The 18,652-nt window shown below is 42.5% G+C and overlaps 1 protein-coding gene across 1 annotated transcript; it reads right to left on the bottom strand.

The window, feature by feature from the left end:
• Positions 1-204: 204 nt before the first annotated feature.
• Positions 205-16,710, bottom strand: NDUFV3 (NADH:ubiquinone oxidoreductase subunit V3). Its single transcript, XM_074995650.1, has 4 exons — positions 16,217-16,710; positions 8,145-8,226; positions 2,443-3,408; positions 205-476 (listed from the first exon to the last, which is right to left on the bottom strand). Exons 1-4 carry the CDS (start codon positions 16,262-16,264, stop codon positions 310-312), a joined length of 1,263 nt encoding a protein of 420 aa, XP_074851751.1. The 5' UTR covers positions 16,265-16,710; the 3' UTR covers positions 205-309.
• Positions 16,711-18,652: the final 1,942 nt, after the last annotated feature.

The following is an 18,652-nucleotide window of genomic DNA, read 5'->3' on the forward strand; positions in this document are numbered from 1 at the left end:
AATGAGAGAGTGGGATAAAGGGCAAAGTTTAGAATCAGATACCTAACTTTTGATATGTAGTCTACTTAGACTATATTTCCTGTCAATATGCACTGAGATCTAAAAAGAGTTAATTATGAAAAGTCAGGGTAACAAATTTGTAACTCACTAAAGGACTAACATTAAGTGACTCAGGTAGAGAAGAAGGCATCAAAGCCATCAGCATAAATTACTGCAAGTTTATTTATTTATTTATTTTACAGTACAGATAATGCAACAGTGTCACTGCAATTCATTCAAACAGACTTCAACATTTCTTTTCATCGTCTTTTAGTGCCTTGGTGACAGCCTTCCAGAAGATGGCTGAGGCTGTCTGAATTTTGAAAGCTCCACATCAAAATCCACAAAGGTATACATATTATACTCATGATGCTGGAGGTTCTTGTAGGTAGAATTATCAAATTCCTCCTGTGCCGATTCAGCAGCTGTTTTGGTCTCTGTGGAAAAAAAAAAAAGACTAGTGAACCTAGTGATGCCTGAAAACCAGCAACTGTCTGACTGTCTCAGTTCCCTACAGTTGGGAGGCTCCTCATTCATTTAATGGGGGGGGGGGGGGGGAGGAGGAGAAATCAGCAGCTACAGTGTAAGGATAAAGTTGGTAAACTTTTGTTATCTTAGACAATAACAAGGAAAAATGTTTAACTGAATAAATAAGTAAATAAACAAACTGAAGAGATTATTTGAACCAAGTACCACAGCATTACAAATATATGGCTCCCTTACAGCAGAAAACATTAGCAACAGTGTTTGTATTTCAACACACAAATGATTTACTACTGATGGAAAGGACTCTGTCTCTCTTGCATGTTGCCTTGTGTGTACTTTATATATTTATCTTTACTACCTGGTGTTCCTGGAACAGTAGTGATGCTCTCAGCAAGCCAAGACAAAAAAAGAGCCTTAATTACACATGTATATCATGTCAGACCACAATATAAAGGACATTACATCAAGTTAAGCTGATGTTCAACTGGAGCTGTACCAGAAAATCTAGTAAGGCCTTTATATATTAATTACACCAGCTTTTCAACACTATGAAGTTATGTACCCTTTCTTTCCATTCCTTTTTTCAAAACCTCACACTGGCTCTTGTTTCTTGAGAGAATTCTGAATGAATCATAAAATAAATTTCTGTTATTACATATACCAAAGCTGACAATTTCTGTACTTCAAAACTACATCATTTAAGAGCATTTGTAACATTAGTGTTCAATTCATTTCACAACACAGGACAACTGTGAGAAATACATTTTTAGAGCGAAAAGAAAAGCTAAACAGTACTTTTGATGTTAGTCTGTATTTTAAAAGGGACAACAGAGTTAAGTGCCATCTAGCAATAAAAGTTTGCGCCACATGTATGCAGTGGTTTGTGCTGGTTTATTTTATATTATATAAAAGCAAAACCTTTACCTTCTGCAATTATGTTTTTGGGCAATGCAACTGTCTTCCAGAAAAACAAATAAGCAAGCAATAGCATATTGTGTTTTCTTCTTTATCCTTCAACACTGGTACAGTGGTATCATGTGTTTCAACACATGTATCTGTGGCATTTGATAACTGAGACCCTTGCAAATGTAACAAAGCACAATATTGTTTAAATGACAGGTAGAACTATGAGCCCAACAATGTAGTGCCTTCTGTTCAGTCCCTAGCAGGACTCATCTCACAACAGAAACCACTACATATATAATTGAACCAGGTGTTGCAATCTTTGGTGGAAAGAGTGCCAAGAATAAGCAAGCTTAGGAAATCGTGCAGTCAGCCTGCAAGGCAAGAAACAGATGCTCAGGAAGAAGTGCAGATAATCTCATTTCATCCTTCCCACAACACACTGCACTTGGTTAATCAAAAGAAGACCTTATCCCTGAACTCATTCCCCATACTTTAAACTTCATAAGTATGCTCTCTCAAGCAGAATGAGATTCTCCCATGCAGCAAGACAGCTACGGGGTTTGTTGGCAGAAGTTAGATAGGAAGAAAAGGGGAAGAATCCAAAGGTTAGGCAGAGGTGTCCAGTTATCTTCCATGTGGTCGTACTGAAATGAAAAAACATCCTGATTTCATGACAACAGGCTATGACTAGAACAGTCCCTGAAAACAAGAACAAGCTCAGATGACGCCGATTTAAGAAAAAAGTAAGTACATTGAAATAAATCATATGTCTCCTTTCACCATCGTAATTAGAAGCTGCACATTTAAAAGTAAGGTTTTTCAACATAAGTACGTGACATCAAGAATTTAATCACCACAGTGTGACTGTTTCCTCCAGAATGCTACACCAGCTACCTTTAGAATAGAATATGGAGAATCCACAAGGGGTTGATAGTGTAGATATAACTAAAACATTATCTCAAGCCCCAGCCCCAGAAGAATCAATACAGTTCAAACAATTTAAAGCTGTACCCGGTATAGTGCCTTGCTGTTCAGCCTGAGCTCCTGCCTCTTGAATGATCTCCTCCTCTGTGGTAGTGTTTACCCTGAATGGCATGTCCTTCAAACACTCCTCTTGAAGTTTAGGAGCAGTTCCTTCTTTTGTCTCACTCTCCTGCACCTCCCTTTTCTTGGCTTCCTCCCATCTCAACAGCTCTTTTTCCACCTCTTGCTGGGGCCCTGGTGGAACTTTTGGCTGTGCTGCTGCTGCTGCCTGTGGGGTTCCAATGGGCGCCTCTGCCAGGTGCCTGGGTTTCTTAAGTGTGATGGCTGCCAGATGTTGGCTTTCTTCGGACACTGTTTTTGTTGTAGACTTCTGCACATCTGTCCCATTTGGGCTTTGTTTTATGGAAGGCTCTCTTCTTTCTGATTTAATTTTTTTACTTTTGGCTGTTGGTGTTTTACCAGACTCCATGTGCTTGACGTGAGGCATCTCAGTTCCTGCCTTCTTCGTAGGTATAGATTCATCATCTCTTACCTGAGACAAGCTCTCTTCCGCCAATGTCCTTATCTTCATGGTTCTGTTCTCCAAAAAGAAGGGATCTCGTCTTGGAAATGCTACTCTGGTTTTAGAGGCAACTTCTGAGGCACTATCTTCTTCATCAGAATCAGAGCTAGAATCCGATTCAGAGCTGGAAGACGACTCTTCCTCTGCCAACTTCTTGCTCAAGCCTCCACTTTTTGTTGTGACAGAAGCCTTTCCCGCAAGTGAATGACGTGTTACTCGTTCAGGAAATGCTACCAATGTTTTTCTTGACAAGAATTTTCTCACATCTTCATCTGTTAGTTTTAAAGCTTCATCAGGGCTAGTACTAGCTACAGTCTTGGTCTCATCTTTATTTGCGGGTGGTAGGTGAGAATTAGTGAACAACTTTTTAGGAAATTCAACTGCTGTTTTGGTGGCCAGCAGCTTGGTGCTCTCCTGAGGTGCCACCACATCTAGGAAATGGCATAAAGAGGCATATTATCATTCTGACGCTTCTTTTAAGTTGGAGTTCCTAACACCCAACTTCAAGTTTCTGAACTGCTATTTCACTAATCACATAAACCTCAAACAACTACATTTTCTACATTGTGCATACATCTGAAGTGGTAAACATAAGAGCTCTACTTAGTATCGTATTTTTGCTGCTAAGGCTGGAACTTGAGTGATCTAGCTTTCGTTCCATATTGTGTCTGAATTCTTATGAGAGCTTTGCAATATAATTTCCTTAGTGCTTCAGGTCCCCATCAGTGAAAAAGGGGACAAAAAGATCCTCTTATTTCACACGAGAATTAGAATAAATCCATTACTTCATGTAAGGAGCTCAGCGATAGCGATAAATATTATTCGTAAGCCTAAATCCAAGACAACAAGGATATGCCCTTGTTTAAGGCTTCATATACATTATATAGTAATTGATTGTATAAATGTCCCCATAATTTATCTTGTGAATTGTTACATAAAACCCTTGTTTGTATGATACACAGCCACAAATGTTGCCCCATCCTGTCCTTGAGCTTCTCCACTTACTATTTTGCCTTCTTTCTCTGTCTGTTTTTCTGTTCTGGGTTTTCTCCACATGAACATTTCAGTGGTTTTACTGACCCTGCCATAGGCTCTCCGATTATTCCATTCTGAAGACAGTAGAAAGCAAAGAGAAACCGCCAGCTTGCCTGCCCTCTAACTACCGCCACTAAACTTTACTGTCCAGATTAGGTGTTGTTGCTCTCTTTACAGGTCTCTAAGCTGCTACTCAGCGGCGGGCCTTAAATATTCAAGGCTGATTGTGTGGCCTGCTGGAGGAGTGGAAGACCAGGGAGAGAGACTATATTCTTTTGAGGACAGGGAGATACAAGAGGTGGCAGCTGCCACGCAGCACTACTAAAGTGTGCAACTATTCCCATAAACAGCCGCATAAGTCCCACTTCGGTGTTTAGTGCAGCTCTGCCACAAAACTTTGAAACCCACGCTGCATAACTTGGAACTAACGTACCACGTAGTTCACAGGGTACTGTCTCCTCATATACTTTTTCCGCCAGTTTCATAATTATGGAGATTAATTAGGCAGTATGAAAAACAAGTGATTCTGAGCACAGTTAAGCCTTTAGCAACATGTAAGTTAAGCCATCAGTGAAGTCACAGATGCATGAAATTAAAAATATGTCATGCAGAGAAAAATGCTTCTTGTATTTATATCTTGAAAACAGTAGTGTAAGGTAAACACTGATTTATTATACGGGTACTATTTACTTAAAATAATTTCAGAGATACAAAATTTATGTAAGCCACAATAAAAATAAAATAATGGGTCATCAACCTAGACACCAAGGTCAACAGACATTGGTGACTATAATCAGAGAGAGAAAGTTTATTTAAATCTAAAAAGAGCTTTACTGAATACACAGCAAGTGGCAAGATCAACACAAGTGTCAGGGAGGGGTGATACCAACAGCACAAGCAGGAGTTGTGTTCATGCTGGGAAGTCTTTAGAAACTGAAGAAAAGAAGGCAGTAGCAATACTGAAATCACTCAAATGGAACATTAATACTGGGAATCAAAGACTGGAAAAAGAATATGACAAAATTCCATGACTAGTGGAATATTACATTCGTCAGCCATGCAAAGTTTAGTAAGGGGCACTGAGAAGAAGAGCATTTTCTCAACATCAGAGGTTATATTAAACTTTTTTGACCAGCAACACTGAAGTGCTTTGAAATACAGGATGCACTCAACTAACATTGAAATGAGTAGACCCTGCTGGAACAATAGCAAGTCCCTTTCAGTAGCAGAGTGACTTAAAAGAGAAACATATCAAAAGTGGCAGCGGGGTAGCGGAGTTAGTCTGTATCTTCAAAAACAACAAGAAGTCCTGTGGAACCTTATACACTAACAGCTATTTTGGAGCATAAGCTTTTGCGAAGGCCCAACAAAAGTGGTATCATTCACAAAGGTTCTAACACTGATAAAAAACAGCAACTAGAAGGACTGGTAGAACCAGTTTAAAGTGGGTTCATTGTCAGAACCGTAGACTACAGAAATACCATTTCTGTTCCTGGTCCCTGAGTCCCACAACAAATTAGATAATTTCATCAAAGCAAAGAAGATTTTCACAGTCTCCTCAGTCTGGAATTTGAAAAGTCAGGCCATGTTCTATGTACTTTACTATCAATAAAATACAACACTAGATGGAATAATCATGTACTCAGAAGATGATGTCCTCATTGGTCTATTCTACGCAATCCAGAGAACTACAAATGTTAAAGAGATTCCAGAAACTGACGCCAAGATACTATAGTGATGACAGCCCTAAACGTGCACTAGATAATTGTTTTATGCATATTTTTACCAAAACCATGCATTAAAACAAACATACCATACAAACCAGTAACTGGCAGCAGCTATTGGTTTAAAATATTTTAAGTTTGTATTTCTCTGAATATTATCAATAATGACTAGAGGGCAGCAAAGACCCAAAAGAAGGATATCCAACCTTTTCCCCAACTTTTTCCAGAGACCAACGTTAAGAGATCGGGAGAGTTTGTTTTGGAGAAATCTTTTCAAACAGCTTGTTTAAAAACCTGTGACATATTTGATTAGTAACTTATTTAAATTTTGCATACCCTAGAAAATAACTTACAGATACAACGTACAAGTATGAACAAATAACAATCTGTTATTTTCTAACAAGATAGGTTCAGCTCTAACTCTTTGAAGACGACACACTAGCACTCACTCTTGAAGTCAAGGCCAAAATGCTTTGGAGTAAAGGCTCAAGATTTTGAATGATTTTTATAGTATTAGGGCCTTCTTTAGTCTGATCAATGTCTATTTACAAACATATATCAAAAGTTGTTGCTTAAATTTCTAATTAAGCAACAACTAATTAGAACTAATTAACTAATTCAAGTGATTAAAATATGACACAATCTAGGCATTACAGGAGTTTATTTTTTTTTATTCCACAATGGCTAATGTTTCATTTAAAAAAACAAACCATTTTTGTTTAATTTCAATACAGGTTTATTTTAAAAAGGATTTAAAATTAAATTTGATATTGTGCCAACCTACATTAAAAGCTCAACTGTCTATAATCTATAAAATCATTTAAATAATATTAAGTTGTACATTTGCTGCCAAGTTTTAAAGAAAGCCAAACTACTGAATTGGTGGAAGTTACTGGCTAGGAAAGAATTTGAAGAGCTAAACCAACTTTTGACAGCAGTAACCTCTTCTGCAAGTGCAGAGAGAACATATTTGTTTCAGTTTATTCAGATAATTCAGTTAAGTGATTAATTCATTCAATGCTAACACACCAATTAGGAGTTTGAAAAATAGGGAGGGTTGTTTCTCTCTTCTAATCCAAAAACAAGGTGTGAGGGGATGAGAACTACTAGTTCTAAAATCTTGGATGACTGATACCCTTGGAAATAATCAACTGAATACAGCAACTACAGATAATGCATCCTTTGTTTAATAAGGAAGTTAGTTTTACTTGTAAAACATGTTTTGATACACAAGGGGAAAAGTTTATCAGATACAGTTTTATGGAATAAAAACTACTGAAAAGTTTTGAGAATTTTTAATTTAATTTTAATTTCCTTCCAAATACAAATCAAAACTAAAAAATAATAATTTAAGAAACACATCACAAATGATCTGAATACCTTCTGAGGCTTTTGAGTATTTCAAAATCCCCACCCAGATCTGTACTCTACTTGATTTGCAAGCTCTTTAGGGGGAGGGAAGAAGAACTGCTTTTTGTTCCTTGTTTCTACAGCATCCAGCAAAACAGGACCCTGACCCACAACTAGGGACTCATGGTGTTAGCAAAATACCTATATTATCTTGCACATAGTATGTTTCTTTGTAATGGGCTACACTAAACCACCAGAGGCCAACGTCCAGGGCTATGATGGGAATGTCTGAAGTACAGATCCAAGTTACATATGAAAAGTGAATGTGGGAGACTTACCCCAGTCACTTTTGTTCACTTGACAAAGCCACTTCATACCGAGACCACTGGTACCTGCTAAATGGAGGCCAAAAAGTCTAACCACATAGCTATTGTAGGAGAAAAGTAAGGTGTATTGGCTACACTGGAGTCGCAGGAAAGAAATGTTTAGCAACATTACTTAATTCTACATTTTGTCTGGTATAAATTAATTGTCATTAGTCTTTGCTAACATGGACACGTGTCAAAGCCGAATCTGTTTGATAAGCACTGGTGCAGGTGGAGACAGTTGAGAGTTGAATTTCCACACGGTGAGGGGTTTAAGTTTTATTGATTTACTGATTGACAATAAAACGAAGTGTGGTGGGAAGCTGTTGTTTTGGACAGTCTGTTTCATAAGCTCTTAAATTGCTGTGTTTTTAAATGTATGTCAAAGGTGTCCAGAGTGAGGGACCCCTTTGGTGTGGATCATATTTAAGCTGAAAATCAAAATCAATAAAATTGCCCTGTCCCTAAAGGCATATAAGTAGCTATTCGACATAAAAGACATATACCACAAATTTAATTTAGGTTCAAATTTGTCTGGACAGTCAAAACAACTAAAAAGCCATTTTTTTCTTGTTAAATACCAAATGATAAACGATGCTGCTGTTAGCTGTGGACCTATTTTAATGTGCCTATATATCTAACAAATGAACAAAACCATCAATATAAGAAAAATAGATGTCTTAGTCTTTTTACCTTTTGCAGAGCTGTCTGATTTGGTACAGAGAGAAACAGATGGAGAGAGGCTTCGGAGTCCCCATGTTTCTAGCTGCAAACTCTGAAAAATTAAGATCAAACAAATCTTACTTTTTGATTAGCTAAACCTTTTCACCTGCAGTGTTAATTTACTGTTAACTACTGATTTGCATAAGGTGGAAGCAGGGAGACTGGTATGAATTCCCTGGAAGCAGTACAACTATGATGATGGCATTGTTATTTTATTGGGATTTCTCTCAAACTTATTGTCTATACAAGAGCAGAAATTAGAATCAGAAATTTCTGTTCCTTAATTATACAGATAAAATACTGTTGCTATGTATACCATTTATATCATGGAATTATACAGTTAAAGTAAACAAACATGGCTGTGTGGAAGGAAAGAGATAAATTTAAACAAACACACTGGATTCATATGTTTTTTTAGACCAGAAACCCTCATGTCACCTACTCACCCTACACAAAAAAAATATTAAAAGAACATTAGTTAGGTTACGAAGCCAAACACTCAAACTTTGGGAACGGCTAGATTTTCCTGTTATCTAGCCTCCTTGCACATTCAAGCTGTACACTGAAGAGACAAGGGCCGAAAGAAAAGACATTGGGCAAACATGCACCTGCAAGATCCGAAGACATATGGACAAGGAAGCCAAGTTAAGGTTGCAGGAAGAACCATAAATCTTTATGCAGTGTTGAAGCCATGTTGATCCAATGATTTTAGAGAGGCAAGGTAGGTAAGCTAATATCTTTTATTGGTCCAGCTTTTGCTGGTGAGATACGCTTTCAAACTAGGGAGAGCTCTTCTTCACAGAAGCCCCGCATACGGTTAATGGTTTGAACGGAGCCAAGTCTGGCTCTTTTTCCTCACCTTGGAGGTAAAGAGGCTCCTTTAACACATGGGCCGTGTCTACACTAGCCAAAAACTTCGAAATGGCCATGCAAATGGCCATTTTGAAGTTTACCAATGAAGCGCTGAAATACATATTCAGCGCCTCATTAGCATGCGGGCGGCCGCGGCACTTCGAAATTGACGCGGCTCGCCACTGCGCGGCTCATCCAGACGGGGCTCCTTTTTTAAAGGACCCCGGCTACCTCGAAGTCCCCTTATTCCCATCTGCTCATAGGAATAAGGGGACTTCGAGGTAGCTGGGGTCCTTTCAAAAAGGAGCCCCGTCTGGACGAGCTGCGTCAATTTCGAAGTGCTGTGGCCACCCGCATGCTAATGAGGCGCTGAATATGTATTTCAGCGCTTTATTAGTAAACTTCAAAATGGCCATTTGCATGGCCATTTCGAAGTTTTTGGCTAGTGCAGATGTAGCCACGGTGTCCCTAACAGACTATGCGGGATGAGACACTGGAACCACAAGCTGGTTCTGGAGAGGATTTATGGAGGAAACCCAGCTCAACTCTCTCTCCATTGCTGTGACAGTACAGCGAGATCCTGTCTGGCATGGTGCCCCAAAACAGGGGTGGGAGAGGTGCAAGCTCTGGAACTGAGGGTTTGGTAGGAAAAGCAGCCAAATCCAGCTATTTCCTCCTGCTCTGATACTTTGCTGCCAGAGCAGTTATTATCTGCTGCTTCTTCAGAACTCAGGCCAGGTACTTCATAATAGTGGGGATTTCTAGTAGGTTGCCAAGAAGGATCCATTTACATTTTCTATAATGAAAAGCATTAGGCAACTTAAATATAGGGGTTTCTACCAGCTCCCTCTCATGAAGTACCAATGCAGGCTACAAACTCTACTATTAAGACTCAAATCTCCTGCTTCACACAGTCTGAAGTCCCCTTCAGCCCCCACAACATTATTAGCCAAACACAACAAAATTGCTTCCCCCCGCCCACATTATATAGGCCTGAAAACATTCCTCCATCCCACTCACATTTTACTGGTTATTCTCAATACACATACTAGAAACACTGTATAGAATATTAGATGGAATTAGTGTAGGGAAAATTGAACTCCTCCCCCAATCAATTGATGCTTTTTATAAGAATTACAAATCCCATTGCATCATCCCCATTTTGAACTGGAGACCCATACCTATCACTCATACACACGCAGGCCTACAGACAGGGAGAAGGAAGCAAAGGGACAGTTGTTGCAGGCCCCTTTGAAGCACTGCGGCAGTGCTGCTCTGCAGCTGTGCACAGCTGTGAGTGAGTTGGGGAGGCAGCATCACAGTCTGGGAGGTGCTGAGAGCTGAACTGCCCGAGGCCCCCCTCTTTCCACCCTTGGCCCCGCCCTTCCAGGGCACGGAGCTGCCTGCCCACACCTGGGCCTGACATTCGCTCTGGACCCCAAGGCAAATGTGCACATCCAAGCAACTCTATACAAACATCCCAACCATCCATCCAGAATATTACTCTCAGAATAGAAGAGTTTTTCCAACGTATCCGTAAAACGTACTATATTTTCCATTTGTAAACAACTATTGCAAAAATTTCTCAGAAGTTATGATTATGAAATACGTGTATCAAAACTGGATACAGGCAGTTATGACTGTTCTGAGGCAGGGCAATGTGATTTTACACATTTATATTTAAGACTCCATGAACTGTGAACGCATTTAAGTATGTAGTTACTTACCCTTTGCTGTTTGCTTCTTTCCTTTTAAAATATATAGGAATTTTAGGGTGTGAGGCTGATGGTGAACTAGGAATTTTAAAAAGCTGGTAGAGTTCCTTGTCTTACACAGTAGAAAGCTTCATTTTCTTTAAAAAGTAAACAGTTATAGAACACTTAAAATTGAAAAAATTCCTATGTTCATGGGTTCCTATAGCTCACTCTGCAAATTTTAAATCCTGTTGTAAAACCAGGGCAACTATTTTATTACCAGAATCTCTGACTCACGTATGTATCACAGACAGAGCTAAAATGCTCTTCCAAAACTAACATTATTGGCATTAACCCCAGTTGTGAGGCCAAAGAAAACACCTCTAAGTTCTACTCCTTTTCTGATCAAAAAGCAAAGCATGCAAAAAACACAACCTTTTGCACTTACACTTCAGGTGAGTATATCAGAAAAATAGTAATCCAGTAAAAGCCTGGTTATTCATCACCCCGATAACCAGCATATTTGGCTGACTGGCATGCTGAGGAGCCAGTTGCTGAGGAGCCAGTTAAGCTGGGGCCAGCTGCCTGCTTGCCTGGCTGAGGTGGGGAGAAAAGGAGGGCTGCTGGTCTAAGCTCAAATAACCAGCAAATTTATTATCTGGCATCCCTAGTTTTGGACAATAAAGCTTATATTGTAACCATACTGTAGCAGCTGGCCAACAACGCTTAGAAACAAGTTTCATTAAACGCTGATAAAAATGCCTTGTGAGTACAAAACTGAAGCTGCTTGGGGCAGCTGCTGTAACACAGGTACTGATTTTTTTCTAGTTTACGCTAAACTAAACAGTCTGTGCTAGAAAGTTTGCAAGGGCTTTCCCCACTCCCTGCAACCAACTAACTAATTGGGTCACCAGATATCCAGTTGTTAAAGGGACAGTCCCATATTTAACCCCTTCTGCAGGTGTTCCAACTTCTTAAAAATGGGAAAATTTTCCTGTATTTTCTGTCTCTGCCCTCCCATCAGAAATGGTAGGTCCTGCTGCTGGCTGGATCCTTGTTCACCAGCTGCCTACCCACCAGCAATGAGTGGTGTGGGTTCAGCACAGGTCCAGTTCCAGCACATCAACAGCCTGGACAATAGAGTGGGTATGCAAGGCTGGTGGTTAGGCAAAGCAACAGTACGCAGAACCAGTCAGATCCCCTGCTGATCTATCAGTGCAGTCCCTGCTGCGTGCCCCACATTTGAGAGCAGGCTCATCTCACCCCACATCCCATTTCCAACCAGTACTGGCTGTTTGCTGCAGAGGTTGGTGAGTACAGGCAGGGAGTGGCTGGTTACGTCATGTCTGCTGTGCACCCATCGTCCCTTTATATGCTCACACCCTCACTGTCCTCTCCCAACTGTGCCCCTTTACCCCATCAGCTGTGCTGCTCCTCCATAGTACCCTCAGCAGGGTGTGTCCTGCTCCGATCATTCAGCTCATCAACAGCCTGGCTCACATGTTCTTTCCTGCCTCTGGCTGGGCTGGCAGTGAAGGAAAGCTCAAGAGCCTCTGGCCCAGCATGCTGGCCAGGAGGCAAGTCCTGCATATGCCAAAGCTCCTCACCGTGCTAACACAGGAAAGCTTCTCTGCCACTCACCTAAGCTCTGCAGTGGTGCAGAGGAAGCTTCTTCCAAACTGGCTGAACCCCAACCCTGCAGGCTCCATAGCAGCCCCCAGACAGTAGTTTAGCACCCCTCTGTATATTCTGCCCCAGCCCTAGACCCTGCCCCCAGGCATGGCAGGGCTTCTCTGTTCCTCCCCTAGAGCCCCCCCCCCCCCACTGCTGGGCCACCTCTCTGGCCTGATAAACTGAAGCCCCTGCAGTGAGGTGCGCTGGTGCACAAGGCATCCTTAGGGATTAACCTCGTCCTGTCCACACTGTAGTCAGATGACAGGAGGTGGCTGGGTTATAGATTCGTGGCCAGCTTCAAGGTGTTAGCTGACTTTCTATGGGCAGGAAGGGATAAGATGCTCCTAGCTAGAGGGGAGATGGGCAGGTGAGAAAGGGCGTGCAAACTCTGCAAAGACATGGGTCAAGTCATCCCTACTGCCCACCCCAACCCCAGTGGTTAGAAGCAGTTCCCATCCTTTCCCCCCTGCACAGTGCAGAAAGGTTTCTGCTAGCCAGGTTCTGGTGTGAACTCTGATAAAAAACTTGGGAACAGGGGTATGGACCCCCCCAGCCACCATGTTGCCTCTCAAAGATGCAGCACCAGATCCCAGGAGAAGGGGGTCCATCCCCAGGGCCCAGCCAAGCACGGACGGTGAAGAGCCCTGGGCAGGGAGGACTGGGTCAAGTCAGTCAGCCACCCCATCCTCATGTGGGAGTATGTGTTACCTCTCCCTATGCAAATATTAAAAATGAGAAGTTAAATTAGACACAAGCCACTCAGTTTTTTTTTAAATGGGGTCTCAGTCAACCTGATATTTATTTGAATATTTGTACTACATAGATCTCATTGATTACTAATGAACCTGCTTGATTATAAGTAATTTTACCAGGTGTTCCAAATTCATCACAGGAAAATACAGTTACCCTACCAATTAAACTGTTTTTCCAGAAGAGTCAGAGTAATGCTGCCCAGTATGAAAACAAGCAATCTAGTCTTAGTCTGTAGAGCAATTATTTGTTATTTACACTATTTCCTTCCAGAATGACATTTTAGGTCATGCTGGTTCATGCTGTATATTCTGCCATACTGTGTCCTGGTTCATATTATCCTGTGCTAAAGAAAAAACAAAGCAAAAGCAAACAGCAAGAAAGGTGAAAATATCTGTTGGCACACGGGACTATATTCTTAAAGTATGCAGTGTTGAACAATCCTGCCCTGGCTTAGCAGAAAACATTTTAAAAAAAATAATTTTGACATATTATTGTTAAACTTTTTTTCCATTTTTATCTATTTAAATTGTCATGGTAATGGAAATTGTGAGGGATGTCAAACAATAAATATTTAAGTATAGTATTCAGAAAGTTAAAACATTATAATTTTCAGAACACAAATTGTCAACATTGCACACCAAAATACACAAAATATTTCCTTAAACTAATAAAGCATTTAACTTTTTTTTTTTTTTTTTACTTTGCCTATCTGTACATTTCTATTACATAGGAAATATTTTATCAGTTCATGCAGGCACACTAAAACTGACATTCACTGATAAAAATCCAATCTTTCCAAGCCTAAATTTACACAGGTTTTTTTGGGGGTTGTAGGGGGGGTCACCTCTATCTCTGAGGAACATGGAATTTGAGATCTGGGAATGGCCAGCATCAGGCAGTAGCCATTACCTGCTAGAGAGAGGCAAAAATCACTTTAAATATACACACAAATACAAAATGAGCCACATTATGCATATGTAGGATTTCCCTCCTAATGCCAATTTTATAAAGTATGAGATATGTTTTCATCCCTTTATCTGTTTCTTGGATTATTCTGCAGAGATACTGAAGACTCATTGCACAGAAGCCCTCACATATTAGAGCTTCTAATTAGGCTTGACAATTTTTTTTAATAAAATTTAGAAATGACTGATGTTTATAAATAAGCACTATTTATTTTTATTATTGATTTAATTTTGCAGTAGTACAAAACTATTTTGTATTGGTTTAATTTTTCAGTTGCAAGAAACAATGACTACAGATACTGAGTGCAGAAATGTAAAGTTTTATAACCATTAAAAGACAAATTGTCCTCATGTATACTTCATTTTACTGAATGGCAGAGAAGCAATATCCTTAAATCAATAAATCGTACCTGTTTACTATTCATTCATTAGTCCTTTTGTAACAAGCCTAATTTAAAAGTCTAAATCATTGGATTTTTGACTGAAATATGTTCTCAGCAGGGGTAATGTGTGGAGAGGTGAGAATGAGGAATGTCTCCTCCCCAAGGTGGGAAGAACCAGCCAGCAGCAGGGCAGGGGGACTAGCAAGGCCTAAGGGCCAGTGCTATCAGCAGAAGTCTGTGCCCATGACTCACCAGCAGCAACAGGGAAGGCACAGTAAGTTGCCTCCAGCTCACACTACTTTCTAGCTGCACTGCTCTGCGAAAGAAATGAAGCAGTGCATGCTGAGGCTGTCTTGCTATGCCTTCTCTGCCATTGCTGGAGAGTGCAGGGGATTGGTGAGTTGGGAATATGGACTGGAACCGGGGCACAAGTGCAGCTGCACGCTGCCTTGTCCCACCACACTCACCAGCAGCTGGGAAGGCACAGCAATGAGGTTCCAGCTCATGCTGTTTTCCAGCCATGCTCCTTCCTGTTGGAATTGTGAGGGTGGTCCTGTCCCTCCAGTGGGACAGCATGGCTGTGGGAGTGGAGGCGCACAGGGCATGGTGTAGACTTCTGCTGCTGGTGCCTGCCATGCAGCTCTGCTAGTGCCCCTGCCAGCCTCGGTTGCGGGAAGAAGTGGGGCAGAGCAGAGGTATGGAAAGGGCAGGGCCAGGAGCGAAAGGTGATTGTCCCAGCCCCTCCCCAGGCTGGGGAGGAGGGGCTTGAATGTTCACGCTCCTGAGACTCCCGTCACCAGGCACTTCTGGTTCTCAGGCAGCATTTCTCTGAGTTCTCCTGTGATTTTTTTTTAAATTGTCAGTGGAAAACAGACACAAATATAAGCCTTCTTATATCCATGTTTGAAACAAATGTTCAAGCACTATTCTAACAGACTGTATGCCTGGGCCTTGTCTTCGCTAGGAAGACTAACAAGTGTTGGACACACCTTTCTCCCCAGGCATGAGCAGGCACAGAGACCAGGTATTACCAAGGGAGACAACAGCAGCCCTGGCTACTGACTCAGCTGCCAGCTGAATTATTTTGAAAATGGGAGGTTTCAGTAGAGACTGGCAACAACACGTTGTCCAGGCAGGCTTAGATGGGGAGTGAGGCTTGTGCACAGCGGGGACTGGGGTGAGGGAGGGCCAATGCAGCTTTGTGCCCCTGCCTCGGCACTGCAGCCAGGCAGAGCTCCAGAGCGGAGAGGCCCCTTGCCACAGCCTGCACCGCGCGGGGTGCAGCGCCCTGACCAGCCTCTCAATCCTCCCATCCGCCAAAGTCCTGCCCAGTGGCACGCGCCACACGCCCAACCTCTCGGCCCCAAGTGCGCATGCGCCGTACCTTGGGCGCAGGCTCCTTCAGGGAAAATTGAGCAGCTGACACGGCCACCTCATGCGCACTAGGCTCACTTCCCTTCCCAGCCCTCACCCCGCAAATTGAATTGGGGGATATCAACGGAACCCTGACACATGCGCAGTTACCACCGGCCTGGTCTTCCCCACCCCCGGAGACAGAGCGGGGGGGGGCGTGGCTCCGTACACCCCAGCAAGAGCCACAGCCCCCCCCGCGTCGATTAGAAAGGGAGCGCGAGCCAGCCCCTATTGGGGGCAGGGGAAAGGGGGAGGTCAGGTGCTCACGCCTCGCCCATGCCCACCCCCAGGAGAGCCCCGCCACTTACCTTGCGAGTAACGGCCCGGCCGCAGCCCAGCAGCGAGACGGCGGCCATGTCTGTGTCCCCCAAACCAGGCCCCCGCACCTACGCCTCGGAGAAACACCGCGCCAGCAGCAAAAGTGCCGAACCCTTGGGAGGGGGTGCCCGTGGGCGGGGCCTCGGCGCACAGACCCCGCCCACCGCTGGAGGAGCCTCGTCTTGGTCCCTCTCTGGTGCTTCTGGGGGCGGGGTTTGCCTCACCACCTCTCAAACCCCTCCCGCGCTTCTTGTGCGGGGGCGCGCGCCGCGGCAGCGCGGGAGGCCGGAGCGCGCAGTGCAAGGCGCTGCCCGACAGCCGGCAGAGCTTTGAGACCGGCAGCCGAGAAGCTGCACGCGCCTGGTGCCGGAGGGGTGGTACCGCTGTCTGCGCGCTGCGGTCCGCACATCCCTGCGCTACAGCCACGTGGTCTCCTGTCCCGGGTAGAGTGCAGCCCTGAAGCGTCCCAAGGACGGGAGGGAACATTAGCTGCGATCTTCTGCGAGGACCGATTCTCTAAACAGACTGGCTCACGGCAGCAGTCCCGGGCCAGCGCAGAGCAGACAATAACCCGCCCCCCCTTTAGCCAGTCCGCCTGACGCTCGGGTGCTGCTGCTCCTGCGCTGCTGGCGGGGTCCCTCTAACTTTGTGTTATGTGCATGGGAGTATATGCAAATGTGCACCATCAGAAGGAACAACTGAGAAATACACGGACTAATCAATACACCGTAAGAGTCCACTGTGCAAGAATACAATTACAGACTATACAAACAACCATACAAGTAGGTGTTGGGAGGTGTGTGACACAGAAAGGACAATGGATGTGTGTGTGTGTGCATGTGAGGCACAGGACACCTTACAAGAGTAACAAAATGATTTATTTGAGTCTGTCCAACAAAAGTTCATCACCAAATAAATCATTTTCTTAAAACAAAAAAGCAGTCAAGTAGCAATTTAAAGACTAACAAAATAACTTATTAGGTGATGAGCTTTCCTGGGACAGACCCACTTCTTCAGACCATAGCCAGACCAGAACAGACACAATATGTAAGGCACAGAGAACCAAAAACAGTAATCAAGGTTGACAAATCAGAAAAAAATTAACAAGGTGAGCAAATCAGAGGGTAGAGGAGTGGGGTTGGGTGAAGGTCTAGAATTAGATTAAGCCAAGTATGCAAACAAGCCCCTATAGTGGCTCAGAAAATTCCCATCCCGGTTCAAACCACATGTTAATGTGCCGAATTTGAATCTAAAAGACAGCTCAGCTGTTTCCTTTTGAATAGCAGTGCGAAAATTTTTCTTCAGTAACACACAAACTCTAAAGTCATTAACAGAATGGTCCACTCCATTAAAATGTTGACTAACTAATATTTTTCTTCCCTTGCTTATCTCTTTATAATTTTACTCCTGAGAGCATTCTGCATTGCTGTCGGGACACATAATTCATTAGGCCTACACTTTTCTTTACCTCCTCCCTGCATGCAGTAAAAAGGGGGGGAAATAATCTGCTGGAGCCGGGGACACAAGCAGCTACTGAGATGCGGGGAAGGAGGTTGGAGCGTACAAATGTGCATTCCTACAAGTAAGAGAGAAAGACTGTCTGTTTCCCTGGAGCATTCTGGCATGTAAGAGAAGGGCTCTTTGATAATACATGAGGCAGACTAGAGGCACAAATGAAGCAACCCTGTCTAGTAAACATTTTAGAATTGATATTGCTAGTTAATTGATCTCAGTGCCTCCAGTTCCTGTTAGTTAACTGTTCCCATTTTTAAAATTTCCCCAGGAGTATAATATCTGCAAACCTTTTCAGGCCCCTACATTACCAGCATGATGTTCATCTATGTACTTTCTCTCTTTTTTCCTGTGTCTGAGCGGCATGCAGCTCAGGAATTATTTTGCTTACCCATTTTAAAAATAAGAAGAGTTAAGAGCAAATAAAACATTTACCAAGCAGCCAATAAAATGTCAGGATAATTGCAACCAAGCACTTCTCCAAGTACTCAGCCAGGTCCAGAACAATGTATATGACAATGCAAAACTGTACAGCTTCCATGTGTGAAAGTCTGAGCAATTTAAAATGACATTCTACTTTTTTTTTGGCTGTTTGGTGTTCTGGAATGTAATTTAAACAAAAATCATTATTTTAACTAGAATTGAGGGTCGCAGTTACCAAGTGTTTATAACTTAATTTTCATGTGTTTAGGAAATGCTTAATAGTTATTAGTTACAGAGGGGTGGCCATGTGAGTCTGTATCTTCACAAAACAAAAAAATCACTTTAAAGACTAACAAAATAAATTTTTAGGTGATGAGCATTCAAGGGGCAGACTCACTTCTTCAGATCTGGAAGTAGTTATTCTGACTTACAGTGTACATAATTTACCAAAATAGTTGCAAGTAGTGTGTTACTGCAATATTTTGCCAAAA

This window comes from Carettochelys insculpta, chromosome 1, assembly GCF_033958435.1.
Source record: "Carettochelys insculpta isolate YL-2023 chromosome 1, ASM3395843v1, whole genome shotgun sequence".
NCBI lineage: Eukaryota > Metazoa > Chordata > Testudines > Carettochelyidae > Carettochelys > Carettochelys insculpta.